General features: G+C 27.9%; 1 protein-coding gene across 1 annotated transcript; it reads right to left on the minus strand.

Moving 5' to 3' along the window:
• Window positions 1-14830: 14830 nt before the first annotated feature.
• On the minus strand, window positions 14831-21119 carry LOC129981175 (adult-specific rigid cuticular protein 15.5-like). Its single transcript, XM_056091896.1, has 4 exons — window positions 21031-21119; window positions 18913-19014; window positions 16933-17340; window positions 14831-15012 (listed from the first exon to the last, which is right to left on the minus strand). Exons 1-3 carry the CDS (start codon window positions 21040-21042, stop codon window positions 16939-16941), a joined length of 516 nt encoding a protein of 171 aa, XP_055947871.1. The 5' UTR covers window positions 21043-21119; the 3' UTR covers window positions 14831-15012; window positions 16933-16938.
• Between the last annotated feature and the right edge of the window lie 1076 nt (window positions 21120-22195).

Here is a 22195-nt window from a genome sequence, read left to right on the forward strand (position 1 = left end):
CTTCTTAATGGTGGGCTTATCGGATCCCCTCTTGGACTCATGGCTCCAGGCATTATTCTGAAAAAATGAAACAACATTTAATTTGCCTTATATTAAAAGATGACGACTGAGAATATTGTTAAAGGAATTGATGCCAGTAAAAATAACAAAATTATATTTGTTAATTGTTTTGTGAGTAGATTTTAAATCTTTCTGCAAAATTTCGTTGATGTCTTTTGGAAGAATTTGTACAATTTATTTTTATAAATAAATGTCTAATTGCAAATATTATGTCTGGAAATTGCTGTTTTAACTGTTTCTCCGGGTTACAAATTTAACTTTCCAATTTTATTAGCCTATATATCCCCAAAATTTAATAGTAATTACTTTCTTGTTAAAACTCTTTCGTAGAAATTTTTGATTTAAGATATTCAACATATAATCTATCTTGTAAAAACTTGCTTTGCGTTTTTCGCATATTTATGAAGTTTCAAATTTATGATTTCAGCTGAAAACAAAAACACTTATTATATTGAACACTTATTAAATTATTCATTAAATTCACTTATTAAATTAAACACTTTATTATATTGAACTAAAGATGAATAATATTGCTAGCTTAAAGTCTGCTAAAGCAGTTGTAATCGAATAAAATTAAGAAATGATTTCCGAAATAAGATTTCAGTTTATATAAACTTTGCCTTATTACAATAGAAACAGGAGCCTTTTCTGAACAAAATATTCATTCACAGATTTAATTAAAAATTAAAAAAAAACATTTGGTAATCATATAAATAATAAAGAATAACTAAAGTTGGCGAGAATGAGCAAAATAGATTTTTTTTGAGATAAACTATTTTCTGTACTTCTGTTGTGAATTTTAAGATTTAAAAATCTCAAAATGATCTATCATTATTTTATTCGAATATTCCGGATGCTGATTATTCTAAATATTAGTTATTAAAAATTTTAATTACTCCTGCCAATTTTTTTTCTTGCACAATAATTTATGTTTTTCAGAAAACTTTAGCTGGGATAATATAATTTGAGGGTTCAGATATATAACTTCTACCTTCATAGTACTTGATTTTCAAACAGCTGCATTTTTGATACGAAACTGCTGAAAAATGAATTCATTAAAGAATATATAAATCTTTTTATTTCTGTAGTTTAAAAGCTCATAATGTAATTTAATATGATGATATGTCTTTTATTGAGTGCTTGAAACAAAAGAGGGACTTTTCTTTTCCAAATGTTTCAGCTTTTGATAAATTCTTAGTATAAACTCAATCGACTCCTTGGATATGCATGAATCCCAAGTATTAGGAAATGTTTAGACATTCATGGGTAAAAAACAAAATTGTTTAGGTATCCAAATTCTTGACCCAAACTTCAATCAAAACTGTTGATTCCAATTTTGCATTTTGCTTTGAAACGTTTCATAACTAGTTTTTTGAGCTATAATCTAAAATTTTGACAGATATTAAAATATATCACAAGAAAATCACTTAATTTAGATAATAAATTTGATAAGAAAACCGAAATAAGTTTTTCATCTTTTTACATTTGTATATCCATATAGGAGATTGGTTTACAAACCTGACACATATCCATAACAATTTTATGCCCAAGGAACATTAACTAAGGTTTTTTTTTTTTACTTTATTAAGTAAAAGTACGACAGAAGTACGACAAAAAAGAAAAAAAAATCGAGATCTTAATAAATTTCATGTTTTTAAAAAATACGTTTTTACTTTCTTACACACATTTACACATTGATTTACACACACATTTACATACACATTGATTTTGGCGATAACAACTTGATTGTAAGGCGAAAAGTTTTAATACGTTTTTACTTTCTTGCACATATTTACTTACACATTGATTTTGGCGATAACAACTTACTTGATTGTAAGGCGACTGTATGTTAGGCCACTGTATGTTAGGTCTCTGTAAACACGATTGCTTAAAACTACTTGAGTTCAACAGATTAAGTTCAGTATGTGGATTTTACACTAAATCCGTATATTTCTATCAAATTTTGAACGAAATCTATTCGCAGGAAGTTTGCTTATCTATTTGCTCAATTGTAAGTGAGTGCAGTATCTTCAAAACGTAAAAAGCTAGATGAATGAAATTAGGTACACAGTTTAAATACAGAAGATGTAGTTCATCTGAAAGTTTGAAACATATTCGACAGTCAGTTGGCCGTTTGTCTTTCTGTACATTCTCATCCATACAAATGCAATAGCTTGGAAATTTACCGATTAAAAGAAATCAAATTTGGTAAGTGATACTGTTATTAAAATTTGTAGTTCTGAGGCAAATTTTCGTTTCTTTTGGTTGAAAAAAAAGCTTCCAAAATACATGCTCGTTTTTCATCACTGTATTCGAATCTCAAATCATTTATAGGCAGGAGTTTGAAAATAAAAATTCGAGGTGTTTGAAGATATACTTGACGTTTGAAGTCTTCTTAAGATTCACGATTTCTATACGGATACAAAATACATTTCTGGTAACCCATTCCCACTGGTGTTCGTTTAAATTATTTTTTTTCCTTGATTTTGCTTTATTTATACTACTCTGAATATAATCTGCCATAAAATCAGTATCAGTATCAGTATTGCCGATTCATTGATGCTAAAGTCCTCATAATGTTGACGGCTTCAATCAGATGTATGACGGATATTCATTTCCTTTTCGGGTGTTTGCCGAGTTTCCAGACGGCAAATTCTTAGCATGATTCTATCTTAAATTTTTCTGCATATTTCTGCAACTATTTTGGATATGGCATACATATTCTTCAATGTCTGAAAGATAATGTTTCCTTTGTATTGGTTCAAAGGAAGTATAAAATATTTCTAAATCACTAGAAATGGAATATATTTCCATTTAAAAATGGTTTAAATGAAGCAAAGAATTATATTTTGTGTTAATAAAAGAAATCTTAAAATTCTATAACCAAAATGTTTACATAATTTGAAGAGTCTATACGTCATGTTTAGTAACATATTTTTTGACTTTCTAACACTTTTGTATTAAACTCAAAAAGTTCCATTCCTCTGGACTAATAATCGAGACCGAATTATTACGCTTTAAATATAATTATTTTAGTCGATTTTATATCATTCGAATAGTCGTTGAGAAGGCCGTCGTTTTTGTAAAACAACTAACATGCATCAACTGCCCTCCTCCAAGAGCCGCTGCTATTTGGCTTAAAATAATGGGATTCATAGATTCATAATTAGGCAGTTTGACACGTAGAAGAATGGAATTGTTTTATTTAAAATTTTAATGAATCACGAATATTTTACAGAACATTACCAATACAACCAAGTGACTTTATAAAAATATGGACTTTATTTTTATTAATAAAAGTCAATCTTTGTGCACCACAAAGTACAGCACAAGGCTTACAGAAGTAAGTAGAAACAACTTTATACAATGATAAAAATATGTACATATAAAAATAAGGATAAAAACAACAGGAAAAAATAAACAACAAAACTAATTAAAAATTGAAGCAGCAATAAATTTACAGAATGAGAAAAAAGCCATTTTGTGGTCGACCAAAATATGAAGTAGAGATGGAAACTTAATATTACAGGCATCAATATCCACAATAAAATCTCTTCTCCCTTCAGTAAGTTTGGAACAATCAAAAAGCAAGTGTTCGACATTTTGAACTCCACCCACGCTGCAGCACAGCTCAGTGTTTGATAATCCAAATTTCTTGAGATAGTAATTGAAATTACCGTGTCCAGTAAGAAATTTTGTTAACTGAAAATCACTGAAAAAAATGCTTGTTATTCAACTTTTGAGAAATTGTGGGAAAAAATAATTTAGTTAAAAAGGCAGTTGACGAATTTTGGTACAGCTCTTTCCATAAGAGAATGGTTTCTTTGTGATTCTCATTACGAATGTGAGATTTGGGGTTGCTTACAGGATCAATGATGTTTAGCTTTGTAGCTTGCTTTGCAAGCCAATCGGCTCTTTCATTCCCTAAAATGCCAGAATGACCTCGGACATGAGAAAAACAGACACTAATTCCTCTTGCTTTAAGTTCGTAAAGAGTGATTTGAAAATTCACTACAATTTTGTTGCAGGAAGATATATTACTAAGCAAAAATAAGGATGAAAGGGAATCAGTACAAATAAGGAACCTGGATGACAGAGTACAGTGGTTTACGATCCATTTTGAGCGAGTTACTGAGGCACAGCTATTCTACTTGGAACACACTACACCCATCAGGAATTCTAAACATAAAGTGTTCCATTTCGGCTGCGTCTTGAAACCCCAGGAAAACAAGTCTAACACGGTTGTTGAGTTTACTGCCATCAGTAAAAAACACTACAGGAAAATTGCTAAGAACATTGTCCTTATAACCTATATTATATATATCGTTAATTTCGATAGGAAATGTGGAAGATTGGAAAAAAAAAACAACACTTTCGAATCTGGTTTTGGAACGTTATCTTTGAAATCTTTATTTTGCAGGACGAAAAGGTCAATTGGGGGAAAATCTGTATTTTAAATGCTTTTTTCGAATCGAATGAAACAAATTTTTTTTAAATAGTTATATATATATAGTTATAAAATCCCATACCAATTTTAATTTTAATATATATTTAACTAATTGCGTTTTTGATTTATCCTGTTTATATGTTTCTGAAAGAACAGACCAACAGACAGTCAAACCCCCATTGGATTTCACTCAACATTTGATAGGTGTCTCAACTATAGATGTTAAATGTGTGTGCTAAATCTTAGCTATCTAAGTCTCTTCGTTTTGTAGTGATCATGTTAACTTATATTCGAACATCCGGTCTGTCAGACTTCCTCTCAACGGCCTTTGCTCAACATTTTAGAGAAATTTTCAAATTTGGTGAAAATACTGTATACCAAATTTCATCCATCTAGCTCAAAGCGTGTTTGAGTTATCTTTATCACAGATAGACAGACGGACATTTGCTAAAAATGTGTTTTAATAACCCGGAGGTGGGGGTCTAAAACACAGAGATTGGTCAAAATTTCGAGTTCGAATTTTTTGACAGTTTTATATTTTCTGTTTACAAAGTTTACCAGAAAGTAAAAATGCATATATTATTTGAGAAGTGAAAGAATATCAGATTTAAGCATGGTCTTTTTGATTACGTTAATTTAGATTAAATAAAAAAATGCTTGATTTACTTGTAACCCAACTTTCTAAAAATTCAAACGCAAAATTTTATTTTAATACGGGAGATTATAGATATTTACAAAGATTTCTTGGACTGGTACCTATTAGCAAAGGTCGTATATTTAGCTTCCAAAATCTGCATTTCTATAAATTTTCTTCAAAGAAATAATTGACGATTTTAAAATAACCTTAACCCTGATTTTGTGAATAATTAATATGTTTTGTAAACAAAATTTTGATCTTCTTGAATGCTAATTTGTTTGTTGATTTGGGTGGAGCGAAGTGCTGACCTTAGAAGAACCGGTGATGACCACTAAAAGAGTGCGTGCAAATCACGCATCCGAAGTATTTTTGCTTAAATCGTTGGGTATATAAACCTGGATAAAGTCAAAGTCAGTATTATTAGTCAAAAATCTGACATCTTACCATCCAACATGATTGCTAAGGTAAGATAGAATTTTAAGTAATTTTTTAAAAAAAATCTATTGCAGTTTTATTCCAATTCTTTTTCAGTCATCTGTAATGAGAAAAATGAAAAAAAAAATGTTTTAAGATATGAGTTCTTGTTATATTGATAATTTTTGTATAAATTGTCTTATATTGTTTAGAGGGTATTTTATAATTTAAGACAAAAATAAAATCAGAAAATAACTATTTATTTCCACAGAAAATAATATAGAAAACTTCGCAGTTAAAGAATAGATATTCATCTGTAAAGATTATTGCTTTTGTTTAAAGTATTTCTAAGAAGTAATATACTATAAGTTATCAGAATTTCAAAATTAAATTTCAGTCAAATAATATTCACTTTCCACAAATTGTATTTTTCCCATTGAATTTCAATTCTCATTTAATGACATAAAAACTTGTATGTATCAGCAAGATTATCACAGTTATTAGCTTTAACTATTTCCTTTTATGTATTTGTACGCACAAGCAATTCATATGGTTATATATAATAAATTCATGGCTTTGTAACTAAAATTTGTAGAGCTCTATAATTTTAGATTAAATGTGTCAATAGATTGGCTGTATGTCAATCTATAGATTTGTATATATGCTGTCATTATAAAATATAAACGAAGCGAACTACAGGAATGAAGTTTAATATATGAACATTCCACTCAAATTCTAGTCATGTGATGCATCAAATTTACACTCATTAAAGTTATTTATATTTGCATTTTATTTACATCAATTTTGAGTTTATATATATACATAGAGAGAGAGAGAGTGAGAGACAAATAAATAAATTAGATCGACCTCGTTCAATAGGAATGATATTTTCAAATTTTTTAATTACATAAAAATAATTTTCAACGTATAATATTTTCCATATTTCTGCTGGAATAGAAATCTGTAAATCAAAGCGTCATGCTCATTTTTGTAACTTTATGAAGAGGTTTCATTGGAAAAAGTGAAAACAGTTTTGTTTAATAACTGCTATGTGAAATACTGATATAAAAAAATGTGAAAAAGTCGTTAAGAGAATATTCCCAAACATCTTTAAAAAATTTTCTATTCATCGTGCAAAGAAAACTAGTCGAATGTCTGATTTGGGCATTAATCATTCAAATGAATTTTAGTTTAAATGAAAACAACGAATCTTAACTGTTCAATTTATAGAGCTATATTTCAAATATTAATGGTAAACAAACTTTTCCGATTTTGCATTCAATTTACTTTAATATTTGAAACTCAAAACTGAACTGATAAAATTCTAGATATTTATGACTTTCTGAGTTGCAATTAACGCTAGTTATATTCATATTAAATTAATGCTACTTAAATTGACAATCTTAATCCAGACAGATTATGAAATAAAAATGTAATTTGGAAGAAGAATAATTTATTATTTTTCTTATTCGAAAAGTGTTCTATAACAGTTTAAGCTTATAAAATGCCGAGCAATGATCATTTATTAATACGTGCTATCCCGATCTTATTTTATGTGATTGTCATGAAGTAAATGATGGCAGTTTCAATTATTTCCTTCATAATCAAGATAAAGCAAAGGATAATAAATTTGAACATTTTCTTGTAGACTATTGGTGGATTAGCGTTCTACCATCAACTGAAGAAAGATTAACGAAAACAGTCATACAATATTTTACTTTAAAAAAATTCCCTTGAGAAAAATAGGCATCGTTTTTTTAACTAGACGGACTTCGTTATACATTGAAAATGAGTTTACATGAGAGTTTACACGTAATTCTAATGAATTTACATGCGATTCTAATTGATTCGTGTTCGGAAGTCAGATTGGCCTTTTGATGTGTCAGTGTCCTGTCTTAACCACCTGCCTACGTATCAAGTCAAAATATCCAATTCATTCTTATTGCACGCTAATTTCTCTCATAATCGTTTCTCATCCCTTTGTTTTTTTTATATTCCCTCCCCATTTTTTATATTCAAGTAGACGTTTTAAAAGAAGTTGACTAACAATTTAGATATTGATAACAAGGATCAATCTTGGACATATAGCTAGATGGTCCCCCATTAAAGCAATTTAATGTTAAATGTCACAATACAGATAATTTCCGGCTATGGAGCAGGTTATCGCCACAAAGGAGGAATTGCAATATTAACAAGAGTTAATTTTGGTTACCTCATGGATACTGCCTGAAAGGTCTAAATAGATAATAAAGAAAGTGGATGCGCACAAAATAAATTATTTCAGACATAAATTTTACCATCTAAATTGGTTCTTTGATTTAATATCATAAACCAATGGTCAATTTTTGGATGTAAACTAGAAGAAAAAACTAGAAAAAGTAATATTAAAAAATAATTCTTGAATACTATTCGATAAGTTCTATTGCAAACTTTTCAACATATATTCTTTGAGATTTTGCAACAGGACTATAAAAAATTATTTGCTCCGATTTTACAGGATCAGTTTAGAAAGAAAAAAAAAACAGCTGTGAAAATAAATAGTTTAAAATCATATTTTATTATTGAATCATGAATGATGATTTTTAGCAAAATTTATCTTACAGAATTTATTAAAGAAAATGACATTGAAAAGGAATCTCGAATTATTTCTGTAAAATCAAATAGACATCACACATTTAATTTTTTTTAATATTACATTTTATTCATCCTTTTCAGGTTGCTCTTCTCCTTACTGTTTTTGCAGTCATCGATGCCACCGTATTGGCTCCTGGACTTCTCAATGCCGGAATCCTGGCTCCTGGTGCTGTTACTCAATCAGTCGTCTCCATTCCTGGAGCCGTGAGCACCGACAGCAGGATCATCGGCCCCGGATTGATCGGAGCTTCACCCCTTCTGTTAAATGGAGGAATTATTGGTCTGAACGGAGGAATTCTGGCTCCAGGTCTTATTTTGAAGAAATAAATAGGGTACCTAGAATTCCATTAATATCTGATGACGAAATGCCTGCATTTAATGTGCAAATCTGAAGATATTCAGATTAAAAAAAAGCAGCTTTAAAAAATTTAATAGTGAATTTAATAATACCGACCAAATTTAAATAGAATCTGTTGAAGATTATGTATTTTGAATTCTAGATATTTTCAATAAAAAGTATGATTTCTTTACATCTTTTTAATTTTTTTTTACATTAGAACAACACAGGACATTATGACAACATTTTAAAAAGTATTTGTAGGTAATTTATAATAGGTCATTATTATTTTTAGAGATAAGTTATGATTAAAAATGCGCCTTGAGGAAAGTGAATGAGATAAAGTCACATAATAAATTCGAAGCAGTTGCTTTTTCTTTATAAATAAATCATAAAACTTAATTTATCATAAAGTAGTTAAGCCAACAAAAAAAAATTTAAGATTGAATAATTATATATGTTTAATGCAATTGTAAAATAACAGTAAAAAAATTTAAATTCCCTTTCAGATTTATTTTATAAGTCTTTAAACAAAACTATTTTCAATATATCGACCGTAAATAATTTTTGAATTTATTAAATTGTACATCATATTATTCTTAACATCAGAGAAAAGAAATGTAAATATTTGACTAAATTGGATAACTTAAAATAAGCTTTTAATTCCAAAGAAAAGTGCGTAAAAAGAAATAAACAAAATTACTTATCCTGTATGAAGTATAGCAGAAACTTTTCTTTCAAACCTAAAATCGGTAACAGCATCGAATTAGGAATCGTAATTGCAGTATAATAATTGACCATATATTGAAACAGAGAGCCTTAGAAAAATCTGCCAGTTTCTCAAAGTATTTTTTGCTGGCATATTGTGGAATTGCTAAAAATATTTATACTTCTTTTCCAATCCTTAGCTATATTATTAATTCTAGTAGAATATAAATTATATTACATTCTCGTATTCGTAGACTTTTATCCACTTGTTTTTTATTAAGAAGTTTGCAACAAATACCATAGTTAAAATCTTCAAAAATATGTTAATTTTACCCTTGTAATAATGAAATAAATCATATTCTTCTTCCCACTTTATGTATTCTGCTATAACAAAATCTAGATAATGGTAAAAAATGTGAAATAAACCATGTTAAATCTTCTTTTTGTGGAAAGTTATGATTAAAAAAGTTATTATTAAAAAAGCATACTGGAATGTTTTCTTAAGAAGCGTATAATATTTATACAAAATGTTCTTATTACCTGCACAAATATAGGAAAGAAGAACAATTATTCATTTAATGCTGAAATCAAACGGCATATTTATATTACTCATTCATTATTAATCTCTTTCAAGACAGCTTGTATATTCTATCTTTATGTTCTAAAGTGCATTTAAACTAATTACTATTTAAAAATCAAAATTAAACTAACGAAAAAAATCTTTTAATAAATAATTAAGATCGGAAAAATAATCAGGTAATCAAGAAAATTAAATGTAATGAATTAATTATAGTGAATTGTGTTAAAATAATTTATTGAAAGATTGAAAACAACATAAACTTTAATAAAATTATAAAATATTGGCTGAAAGTTTTTAGCAATAGCTTTTGAATAAGTAACTAAATAATGTTTTAATGACTAAAAACTAATTAAATAACACATCAAGCTGGCAGCTAATTAACAAGTAATCATTCATATTTTTTTCCTTGCAAATTTTCCACCACATATTAGACATAATAATAACTAAAATGCAACCAGGAATAAAACAAAATAAAAGTAAAAGCTTGAAGTATTCAAACATTATTAATGAATAATGCAATGTTTCTTTCAGTTCAAAAATAACTAATTAAATATGATTGATTACGATTTGAGGAAAAAAGTAATCAATAATATTTTGCTGAGCATAAAAAAAATTTGTCCAGAAACTTTAAATGTTTCTAAAATTTTCTAAATTTTTTTTAAAACAAAAATTAATTTTATACTTAAAACCAAAAGTATATATGTGTTTGCGGTCTACAAGCCTATTCGTTTAACGTAGAGCTACTGAACTTGAGATATACATGATTTTTTGGGTGACAATGCGTCTCTCCGAGCAATTCTTTTCAAAATTTTAATTAAAAGCTCAGCGAAATTTTGAAGATTTTCCACGATACCGTCCGAAAAGATTATTGCCCAAAAACGAATATTATGCATTTTCAAAATTTTAAATGCTGTCTTTTTTACGATATCAATTTAATAGTAGTGCAACTTTTCTTATAAATTTTGACATTTTTTTTTAAAAAAAATTTCCAATATTTTCAACAATAGATTGCATTGTTGACTTGAAATTCAAACCGTTTTCATTGTTTAATTGAATACTTAAATGCGTGATTTTCTTTCAATGTTTAAAGCTAAAGAAGATTTCTGTTTAGTATTTGTAATTTTACAAGGCAAATAAAAATGTGCAGATACAATATTGCAAAAATTAAAAGATAATTGAAGTGGATATTTAAGTTTTTACTAGCGCTATGATGTCAGGGTGCTGTTTCGATTAGAAGGATTCATGCATACAATAAATAAAACTCAAGTAAAACAATTGAAATATCAAGATATTGAAATCAGACAGTTTGATGGAATCTTGGATTTGAAGTTATATCCAAACGATTTATTTGAAATCAAATATTACTAATGTTCCAGACGAACCGGATGCTGATGTGAGTTGAATAATAAGTAAATAGAAAAAATAGTCTTTTTCTTATTCTAAAATTGAAACCTCAAATTGATAATCAGTGCCAGAAATTTTAGGTATTTGTAAACAATACTAAATTATGTGAATTTTTGCTCTACAAAATAAAGAATTACCACAACAAAATAGTTAAAATAAAGCACTAAAAAAACATTATCATATTTTAACATAAATTTTCAGCTTAAGTGAAACCATGAATACTTCCGATTGTATTTGGATTTTTAAGCTACAGAAGGCTAATTTATAAAATCTTCTGCCATTCCAAGATGCAAATAGCTCACCTATAATTTACCTGTTTGATTTGTAAACACTACTAAATTATGTGAATTCTTGCACTACAAAATAAAGAATTACCACAACAAAATAGTTAAAATAAAGCACTAAAAAACATTATCATATTTTAACATAAATTTTCAGCTTAAGTGAAACCATGAATACTTCCGATTGTATTTGGATTTTTAAGCTACAGAAGGCTAATTTATAAAATCTTCTGTCATTCCAAGATGCAAATAGCTGACATATAATTTACCTGTTTGATTTGTAAACAATACTAAATTATGGGAATTCTTGCTCTACAAAATAAAGAATTACCACAACAAAACAGCTAAAATAAAGCACTCAAAAACATTATCATATTTTATTTAGAATTTAAAAAATATATTTGTTGACAAATTTTCAATAAAAATATTTACTTATTCTCCACTTCTGAAGCAACCTGCTTAGAGTGTATAAAGCACTGATTTAGGTGGCGTAGGATTTCAGTCTGTGGAAATTTTATTTCATATTTCGGTGTATGTATTATTATTCAAAAACTAAAGAGATGTTATTTCAACATCTGAAGCCATATGCAAAAAAATGAAGGTCATAAAATAATAAACTTGGGACAATTTCAAAAGTCAAAAGTAAATGTCTGAAAAAACATCAATTCTTTTATATTTTGCTTTTGGATTGTAAAATTGCAGAATATACTATAAATATGTATGCAGGAATTATAATTATGTATTTACTATCAAAATTTGGATTGTAAATACAATCAAAATTTTCATTGTAAATGATCTTCTTTTCACGACTGTTAATAATATATGCGATGTAGGTAGAAATATAACTTGGAATTAAATTACATAAATTATATTTAAAATCCATCACTGCATGTTTTAAAAGTGAAATTTTGGATTATGAATCTTGTTTTGTAAGCAATATATACTACATTAATATTTTTATTTATTATTTATTTTCCTCACTAAAGAGTCATATAAACAATGTTAACTTGTATTTAATTTTAAAAGACTTGTATTTAATTTTAAAAGAAAAAATGCATTATTGTATTATTGTTGTCAGTTATTATCGGATATATATTTGTTATCTTCGTTATTTCCTGTGATAATAAAATTTCGATGACTATAAGGACTTGAATTTGGTAAGTAATTTATTCTTTAAAAATATCATAAAGTAACTAAAACCATTGAACTTATTTTGTTTCACTTTTAAATGGCAAGACTTTTTGTCTGTTTAAAAATTATTTTAAAAATAGAAATTATTTTAAATTATTTTAAAAATAGAAATTATTTTAAAAATAGAAATTATTTTAAAAATAGAAATTATTTTAAAAATAGAAATTATTTTAAAAATAGAAATTATTTTAAAAATTTAATTAATATAGTTATTAAATAAATTTTTGATGAATTGATAAACGCCGCTTAAGAAAATAAAATGGAATAATAAATGAAAAATGCAAGTCTAAACTCAACTTTGTTATCAAATCAAAGTGTGATTTATTTTTGAACAACATGAACCTAATGATAAATATTCAAGCATAAAATTCCTAATTGGTTGTTTATTAAAGGCTTTAAAAGAAACAAATCCATCACCTAATTATTGAGTTTTTAAAAGTTTAATTCAATGATTATACAGGAATAATTTTGATTAAAAATAATAATGATTATTAAAGCTCAGTTTAGAAAGCAAGTAATTATTTTTTATAATTAGAAAAAATATTGCTGAATATCGGAATTAAAAACAATCGAGCTATTTTTTAATGATGTAATTACAAATTTTGAATCTTGTGTTTATCGCATTAACTTTAAAGTAGACTTCACTTTTTCTTCAAAATTTAATTTTAAAAAAAATATTGCTTGTTTAGAAATAACTTTTTGGAGACAATTTTTTATATGCATACGCAATTACAAATAACTGGAAAAAGAACATCTCTTTTTAATACAGTTCTTTATACTTGTATATCCTTAACACGTGAAAGATGACATTTTGCTCTTACTTATGTTTGATTAGCCGTCTTTGATGTCCTTTTGGTTCATTAAAAATATTTGTTGTGTTTTATTTAAGTCAAATTTCTTATGAAAATGTTGATATATAAGGTTCCTTCAAAAGACTATTTTTTAGAACCAAATTATGATAAAAATTGAAGCAGTTACCTTACGCCACCTATCATATCATTATGCAACTAAAAACGTAATGATCTATCTTTTAATTGTATAGTTATGTTCGTGGTATTTTACTTTCCCTTTTCTCATGCATTTGCATTTCTCATGCAAAATGAAAATATAATGAATGTTCTATTTAAGCCATTAATGTCTACAGAGGGAGAAAATAACGTGGTAAAATATTTGCTGAATTAATCAAAACGATTCAAATTTTATGGAGAAAGGTGAAATATATTATTAAAAATTATACAAATAATATATTCAAAAAGTCTCAAAGTTCTGGAAAAAATTACACCATAATTAAATTGTCATCATTCATAACGTTTATTAACCACAGTGAGAAAATTGATTATAATCATAAAAAAATAATTTTAAATTTTAAAATGGGGTAAAAATTATATTTGTGTTTTGATATTTTTAAAAGTTACCAAAGAAAAATACCAAACCCTCCCATAATTCGTAATTAATTAAAAGTTAAAAAAACATTGAGATGGGAAAAAATAGTTGCCCATTACCAACCAAAAATATTTATGTGTGTTTAATATAGTACTCAAAGTTAAGTAATTTTCTCTGTAGACAATAGACACACACGGTAACATGCATTCGTCTTTATTATTGGTAGAAATAGCCACCGATTTTTCTCTTTTTTATATTCTTGGTCTTTTAATCCAATTTGTAAAAGTATTCCATTTTTCATAATTTAGTTTTATAATTATATTTAAATGAAAGTAATATTTTACTTTTATTTAACATAAATGAATGTTATAAAAACCTTTAGTGGCATTTGTCGTCAGAAAGGTAGAAAAATGTCCAAATTCCGCCAAATTTCTTACACCAAATTCGTGTTTGGTTAACAATCCATTTCTCGGGTGCAAGCGAAAAATCGCCAAATAATATAAAATTCCCCCAAAATTATTACGCCAAATTCGCGTTTGGTTCAAAACTGGCGACATTTGCAACCGGATATCGTAAAAGTACCGGCTAAGCAAACACGAGCAAGTGGCGTTCAAAATTTGTAGTGGCGAACACAACAGAGGTAAAACGCTCCCGATATGTGTGTATGCGTTTAATTATTGTCAAGAATTTGTTTAAATAATATTAATTTAGTCAACCAAGAAGGCAAACAAAAATAATTCAAATGATACACAAAAACTTATAGCACTTGCTTTTATTTGTTCAAATGCTATTTACATGAAAGACTAAGCACAAAAAGCTTCATACATAAGTCATAATACCCAACCTCATTACGCCGTTAGCACCCTGCAAATTGTTTTCCTTTGGTCGTTGTCAGTTTAATTCCAAAATCCTTTTTTTGTCCAAGATTAGTAGAATCTAAAATAAGAAATATATAATAATAAATTATTGATAAATGAAATTGGGAAAGTAACAATACCTTCGTTTTGTGCTACCTAGTAAATTCATTCATTTTACTCGATAAATTAATACGATATACAAATTGATAAACAGTGTCAGTATACTTCATAATCAGATTCTTATGAAATAATGAAAATTATAGACTCATTCTATATAACAATTTATATGAATTTGGAATATTTAATATAGTCAATATAGTTAAAAGCCTAAAAGTTTCGATAATTATTTTAAAATTATTGAAATTTATATTTTATATTTATTTAATTTAATTATTTCATTATATATACAACTTTAAAATTAAAACTCTTTTATTAACATTTTTGCATAAACCTACAACAAGAATTCATTTTGTGTAGCGCGAAATAATCGATGGTAATAGGACATAGTATATATGTTATTCATTTTATGATATACAGGAATTAGAAAATGAAACAGGAAATTAGATTTATGTATTAATAAAAAATATTTAAATGTATGACAATTATAAATTTAATGCTACAAACTATTTACGAAAATTTAAATGCTAAATCTTTAGATTTTAAAATTTCAATACATCGCTGTTTTAACTCACAGACTGCGTAATTTTTAAAAATCACTATTTAGATGCGATGTTTGCTAATAAGTTCAAACATGTTTCAAATAAAGTGAACTGATACAATATGTTACCCGATAATAATATGATATAAATTGTAAAAATAAACACTCTATAGTAGAGGTTCCCAAACTTTTTTTTCTCGTGGACCACTTTTAAAGTTTTACTATTTTCGATAGACCCCCTGCTGCTACATTTATACTGTATTCCCAAAACTCCTAAAAATTATCACCCTAAATTGGGGGTGTTAAGAAGAAAAAAAAAGTATCACATTTTCTTGTGTCCTATTTATTAAAATAATACTTGTGGTTATACAAAATTATAAACATTTATTATTACAAACAATCAACAATTGACAAAAAATCAACAATGAACTCTGAAATGTAAATCAACAACAAAAAATAGTCATACTTTTAATGAGACGGATGTACTTGATGAATTGACAGCAAATTATCAATATTTGGCTTCAGTTTTGTAAGAAGTAATCTCAAATCTCCCCGTTCTGTGATGTTCAATCTGCTCCTTTTTTTGTTAACCCTAAACGGCACTAAAACTTCTTTCGACAAGATATGACGAGAGAAACGCTATCATAAATTTGGTGGTGGTGTACATTTGTACTATTATCTATTGTTCTATTCAATTCTGTGTTTGAACTGAGTCTCGAATATTTTTGAGTGCCTACCTAGTGAATGATGCTACCTGCCTGTGTTGATAGGTAAATTTTTTACCTATTTACCTATTTTTTACCAAGCCAAAATTTTTGTTCTTTATTATGAAAACCAGAAAATTTTTCGTGGACCCCCACTTACAACTTGTGAACCCCTGTTTTCTTTTCACGTCTACGTGAACCCCCGTGTGGTTTCCTATGGAACCCTGGGGGTCCACCTGGACCACTTTGGGAACCTATGCTCTATAGTGTGAAAAATGCAAGTTGTAATAGATAATGAACTGATTGCTAACCCGCGAAAATCGCGGAATAAGCAGCTGGAGGGTTAAAAGTAAAATTGGATGTGAAATCAATGGTGCCCATTTACTTAATCCGTACAATATTTTATCTATTAGTAGTAATGAAAAAATATATCATAGAATAAAAATATTTTTTTTTTTTTTTTTTTTGCAAAAATTAAAGCAAAAATACATTACTGAACAGAAATAGCAACGATTTTTCTTTTGTAAAAATAAAAACAAAAAATATAATTATTGTAATTAAACCAGCATATTTAAAAAAGCTGTTTTCGAAATTTTACAAATATGGTGTTATTTATATATATAAAAAAAATTATCACCTTAATTTACCAGACGACAGTTTTGGCGAATCCAGGAGCGAGAAGTCCGGCTCCATAGGGAAAACCGAGATGTCCGTGTCCGATAAGACCGCTGTAGGCGAGACCTGGAGCAGCAAAAAGAGGAGCAGCAGCAAGGGCTGGAGCAGCAACAGCGGGGGCTACTGGGGCGACTGGTGGAGCATAAGGACTGGCAATAGCAGCGGAAGCTGGGGCGCTGAGGGCAGTTCCAGGTTCGTTGGTCTTGACGGAAGCTCTGAAACCTGCAGCATCGGCGACGTAGTCAACTCTTCGGGCTCGACCATCAATGTCGGTGATGGTGTAGCTTCCTTGCTTGTTTCCAGCGGCATCTCCGACTTCAGCTCTGGCATTGGTGGCAGTGCCGTAGTTAAAAGCATAGTTGCCGATTGCCTGTGAATCAAAGCAAATTTGAATTCGTAATGTTTGATTTGTGTTTTTTTTAATATATGCATTTGGTTATTCATAGTGAAAGACTGTTTCCTGCGATTATTTATTTAACAATCTAATAGTGAAAGACTACAGTGAACTCCTGAGTTCCAGGCCTAATGTGACGGAAGGGTAGGTCGGATAACAAAAAAAGCCGGATAGGCCGGAGTTCCATGAACTCATTTCTTTGCCCACTATTACCAGAAGACAAAGTTTTTATACCAATACTCACTGCTATAATATATGTTTTCTCACTTCTTATTGAGTACTAATCCCTCCATTTATCTCAAGCACGTAGAACGGCTCAATGAATCATCGAAACAGTTGTCATGCCGAGTTAAAATATAAAGCTCTATACTAGTACTTTATATGTGTTCATATACTGAACTGCATGTTCAAGAATTTATTACAGAAAAAGTAAGTTAAAAGATATAAACTATTCATATTTTAAGGCAAATTCTGCAATATTCAATGTGGTAGAATCAAAAAAGCCTTTAACGTATCTCAAGAACAATTTGCGAATGCTGCAAGTATTGTGAAGTTATAATTAGAAACAGCGGCAACAATTGAGGTCCGTTACACCGACGAAACAATAAACAGCGAGCAGAACGCTGGTCTTTTTCTGTCACAACTTGTATTTTGCACACAATACGTAAGAGGATTGTAGCAAGCGCCCTTTTACAATGCCTTAGAAATGTTGTTAATGGAGCGCCTTGCTTTCCTCATTGAATTACGATAAAAGGAAATTAAGCCGGATAGCAGGGAAGACGGATAGCGCGAACCGGTTACCCGAGAGTATACTGTATTTGAAAAATGTTATGAAAACTAAGAATTATAATAAATATTGATTTCATATCTAAAGGTTAAATTACGTGAAATGCTGTGAATACTAGGGGAGAATATCATTCAATTTTAGCAGAATGTACATTAAATTCAAAATTAATTTTATATATCAGGGCTTAACAAATTTATACCAAATTACTAAATGAAACTCGTCAATTTTCGACAGTCTAAAACAAAATTAATTACTGGCAACTAAACGAATTTCTGTTTGTTTAGTTGCCAATATGGATACAGAAAACGTTCTGAATGAATTTCCTGTTAATATAGTTTTTTTCGTAATGCAAGTTCATTTTAAATCAAATCTTAGTTTGGTAAATTTTTACAATATATTAATTATAAAAGTAAAGAGTATTGTTGTTTTAACATTAGAGTATTGTTAAATTAAAATTTGAGCTTTGCTCAAATATCTGCAAATAATTGATTTTATTTCCTAAAAAAGAAGATTCTTTTAATGCATCTACAACTATATTTATTTCTTATCTGTTAATTACAGAATTATCATTAAAAGCTTTTTTTTCCAAAAGAAAGAATTTTAAATTCTTAATTAGATAGCAAAAATAACTTTAAGTATAAAATGCCGATATATAGGTGCTTCCTTTTAAAGAATTGAAGAAAATTGAAATATTGCCTGAATAAAGATTATTACAAGTAATAGAGAATATTTTAAAAAAGAAGCCAAATGCGCCAACTCACGTCTTGTGTCTTTGCACTGATACTGTTTCCGTCATTCACGACAGAAGTTGCCAAAAGAGGATTGGCAGATACTGCTGCAACAGCAGCGCACAAGATGGCGATCTGTAAACAATGGAAATAAATCAGTTCTTAAAAGTTATTTCTTAACAACTCTGTAAAAATTGTAGAAGAAATTTCCATTTCAATAAATCGAAACACCAGCAAATAATTCCACATTTATTCGTTTTTAAAAAGTTTCAATAGACATATCTTAAATTTTATATATTTTTGCTCAGAAATTTTTATGAGCTGTCCAAAAAAAATTTTAAGACAATGTTATTCAAAGTTGTAGTATTGGAACGAGACAGGATATACAAATTTAAAATTTATATTTTCTGTTCGTTAATTTCTGTTGGTATTAGTTTTAAAAGATTATATTACTTTTTTAAGTTGAAGAACGCCTAAATTTAGATATATGATAAGAAACACTAATTAATTTGCTTATTTTGAGAAACGATAAAAGTTTTATGCTAACAATTTTTAGAAATATATTATATCATTTAATTCCTTAATTTTTCATCTTAAAGATCTTCATTAACTCTAATTCAAATGTAAGGGAGAATCCAACTATCTTCTCCTTTTTAATATCTAAATGATTTTTGTCAAGATCTTTTATCCCAAATATCGAATATCTTCATTAATCTTTTAACTGCATTCCCTGTCAACGATTCCTTCAAATAACTAAAGAGCTATCATTTTTTCGAAAAGCATTATGAGCCTTCTCATAAGATATTAAACTCAAAACAATATAACTTTAATCTACGATTGGTGAAACAATGATACGAACTAAAATTATTTTGCTAATGACATTCACTTCATGACACTTTTAAATATGGGGAATCTAAGATACAAATTTATATTCGCGAAGCCAAAAATATTTTTAAATTGCATAGCAATGCTTTTTAGACTTTAGATAAAAACTATTCAAAAAATGGAATGAATGAATATCTTGATGTGTTATTTAATTGCTGGTAACACCAACGAGTAATTCTAATTAGATTTAGAAAATATATATAGGGCTGTCCATTTAAACACTGACCCAATAATTGATTTTTAAAGTATTAGAGAACGACATATCTTTCAATTGTAAAAATGGGCTATTGAAGATAATTGTATATTATTTCAATGGCCACGTGGAAGAGATGCGGTAAATAAAAGGCAGCCCATGCGTAAGATAGCAAATCAGCTAAGATAGTTCAGAGCTATATAACTGTATAGATTTTAGCGAGACTCTTATGAGTTCAAATGTTAATTTTTCAAACACTTTTTATTAAATATAATGAAGAGTATGATGGGCTGTATAAAGGTTTAAACTTCATAATTTTTCTAGAAGCACATTTATTTTCTAAAACACAATAAAATACAATGCTTTTTATCATTTGGACTCATATGCCTTATGTCTAATGGTTTGGAAATCAGCAATTGAATCAATATTAGCGATAATCATGCAATAATTAGACTTCTTTTCTCTCTTTAGTTCAAATATTAATTTTTCAAAAACTTTTTATTAAATATAATGAAGAGTATGATGGACTGTATAAAGGTTTAGACTTCATAATTTTTCTAGAAGCACATTTATTTTCTAAAACACAATGAAAAACAATAAATTTCACCATTTAAAGTAATATTCCAACAAAAAGCATATGCCTATATTTGATGGTTTGGAAATCAGCAATTGATTCATTATTAGCGATAATCATGCAATAATTAGACTTCTTTACTCTTTTTAGTTCAAATATTAATTTTTCAAAAACTTTTTATTAAATATAATGAAGAGTATGATGGACTGTATAAAGGTTCAGACTTCATAATTTTTCTAGAAGCACATTTATTTGTTAAAACACAATGAAATACAATCCTTTTTATCATTTGGAAGCATATGCCTTATGTCTAATGGTTTGGAAATTAGCAATTGAATCATTATTAGCTCTAATCATACTATAATTCAGAAAATAGTTCTATTTCAGAATTAATACTAATAAAATTCAATCAATTTTCTGAATTTAAAAGATTTAATTACAACTTAAAATAATTATCACTTTCTAAAAACTGGAAGATAACTTTCAAAGCTATGCTTACCTTAGCGAACATGGTTGGCTTTTGGAACAGGTGCTCTTGGAGAGATGACAGGGTGACTCTCGGTTGCTCTTTTATACCTAATTTTGAGGAGAATTTTCAAGGACGGAAGATTCTGGAATATTTCTGATGGGTGCGGCTCCAGTAATTGGGCGAATATATGCCAAAATGCACGTCTTTTGTTTTTACATTGTCGCTGAAAGAAGTTCATCTTGTTCGTCACCAGGAAGAATAATGATAATTAGAGCCAGTTTTGATCTAGTTTGGGCACAAAGGTGTAAAGCGTGACCTTCTCATATATTTCCTGATCATTAATAATAACTATTTTCTGTTCTGACGTATATGTTAATTTTATGCCCTTGTGTTTTATATTTATTTGTTTTAAAGGAAATTGAGCTATGCCTATCATAAAAATGTTATATTAAAATTTAGAATTATACTTTGAATCAAATCGTTTATGAATAGAATTTATTAAACGAATTCTGCAATCAAAATTAACATGACAATAAGATGTAAATGAAATAACAATTCGTTATACATTATAAGGGACTTTAGAGGATCTTAAAATTTTGTTCAGGACTCATAATGAGATTGCATAGAAGAAACTGTTGAATCAACGATGGAATTAATAGACTTTTTAATAACATTTGATAATCAAAATCTTTAAAAATCCCATTTTGACTTCATTAAAATTAATTAAAGAATCATTTTGAATTGCCTTTCATATATATTTTATTTAAGGATCCATTCTTTTTGCTTGCATTCGATTTCGGCTAAGTATCAATAAGAATTTAATTACAATTATATAAAATTAAACGAATTATATAAATTGAATGATATCTAATGAATTAAAGCGAATATCTTTAAGAAGTGAGCCTTAGTGTATATGTTTAGTTCTTGTTCAAAAGAGCCTCCAATTATTATTCTAATTATTATCTCAATACTTATATAGCATTCTATTATAATTCTTTATGTTTATTTTAGAAGAAAAATAAAACAAGTTATAATCAAAAGTGCGTTTGTATTTTCTGGAAAGAACGATAATACTTTTAAATTATAACAGTTGATGAGTGTTTATGTAAACAAATCAGTTTAAAAATACTTATCAAATACAACTAATGACAGTTGCATCTGTTAATGTTTTGCCTTATTTTAATATCTTCTGAGT

This window comes from Argiope bruennichi, chromosome 1, assembly GCF_947563725.1.
Source record: "Argiope bruennichi chromosome 1, qqArgBrue1.1, whole genome shotgun sequence".
Classification (NCBI taxonomy): domain Eukaryota; kingdom Metazoa; phylum Arthropoda; class Arachnida; order Araneae; family Araneidae; genus Argiope; species Argiope bruennichi.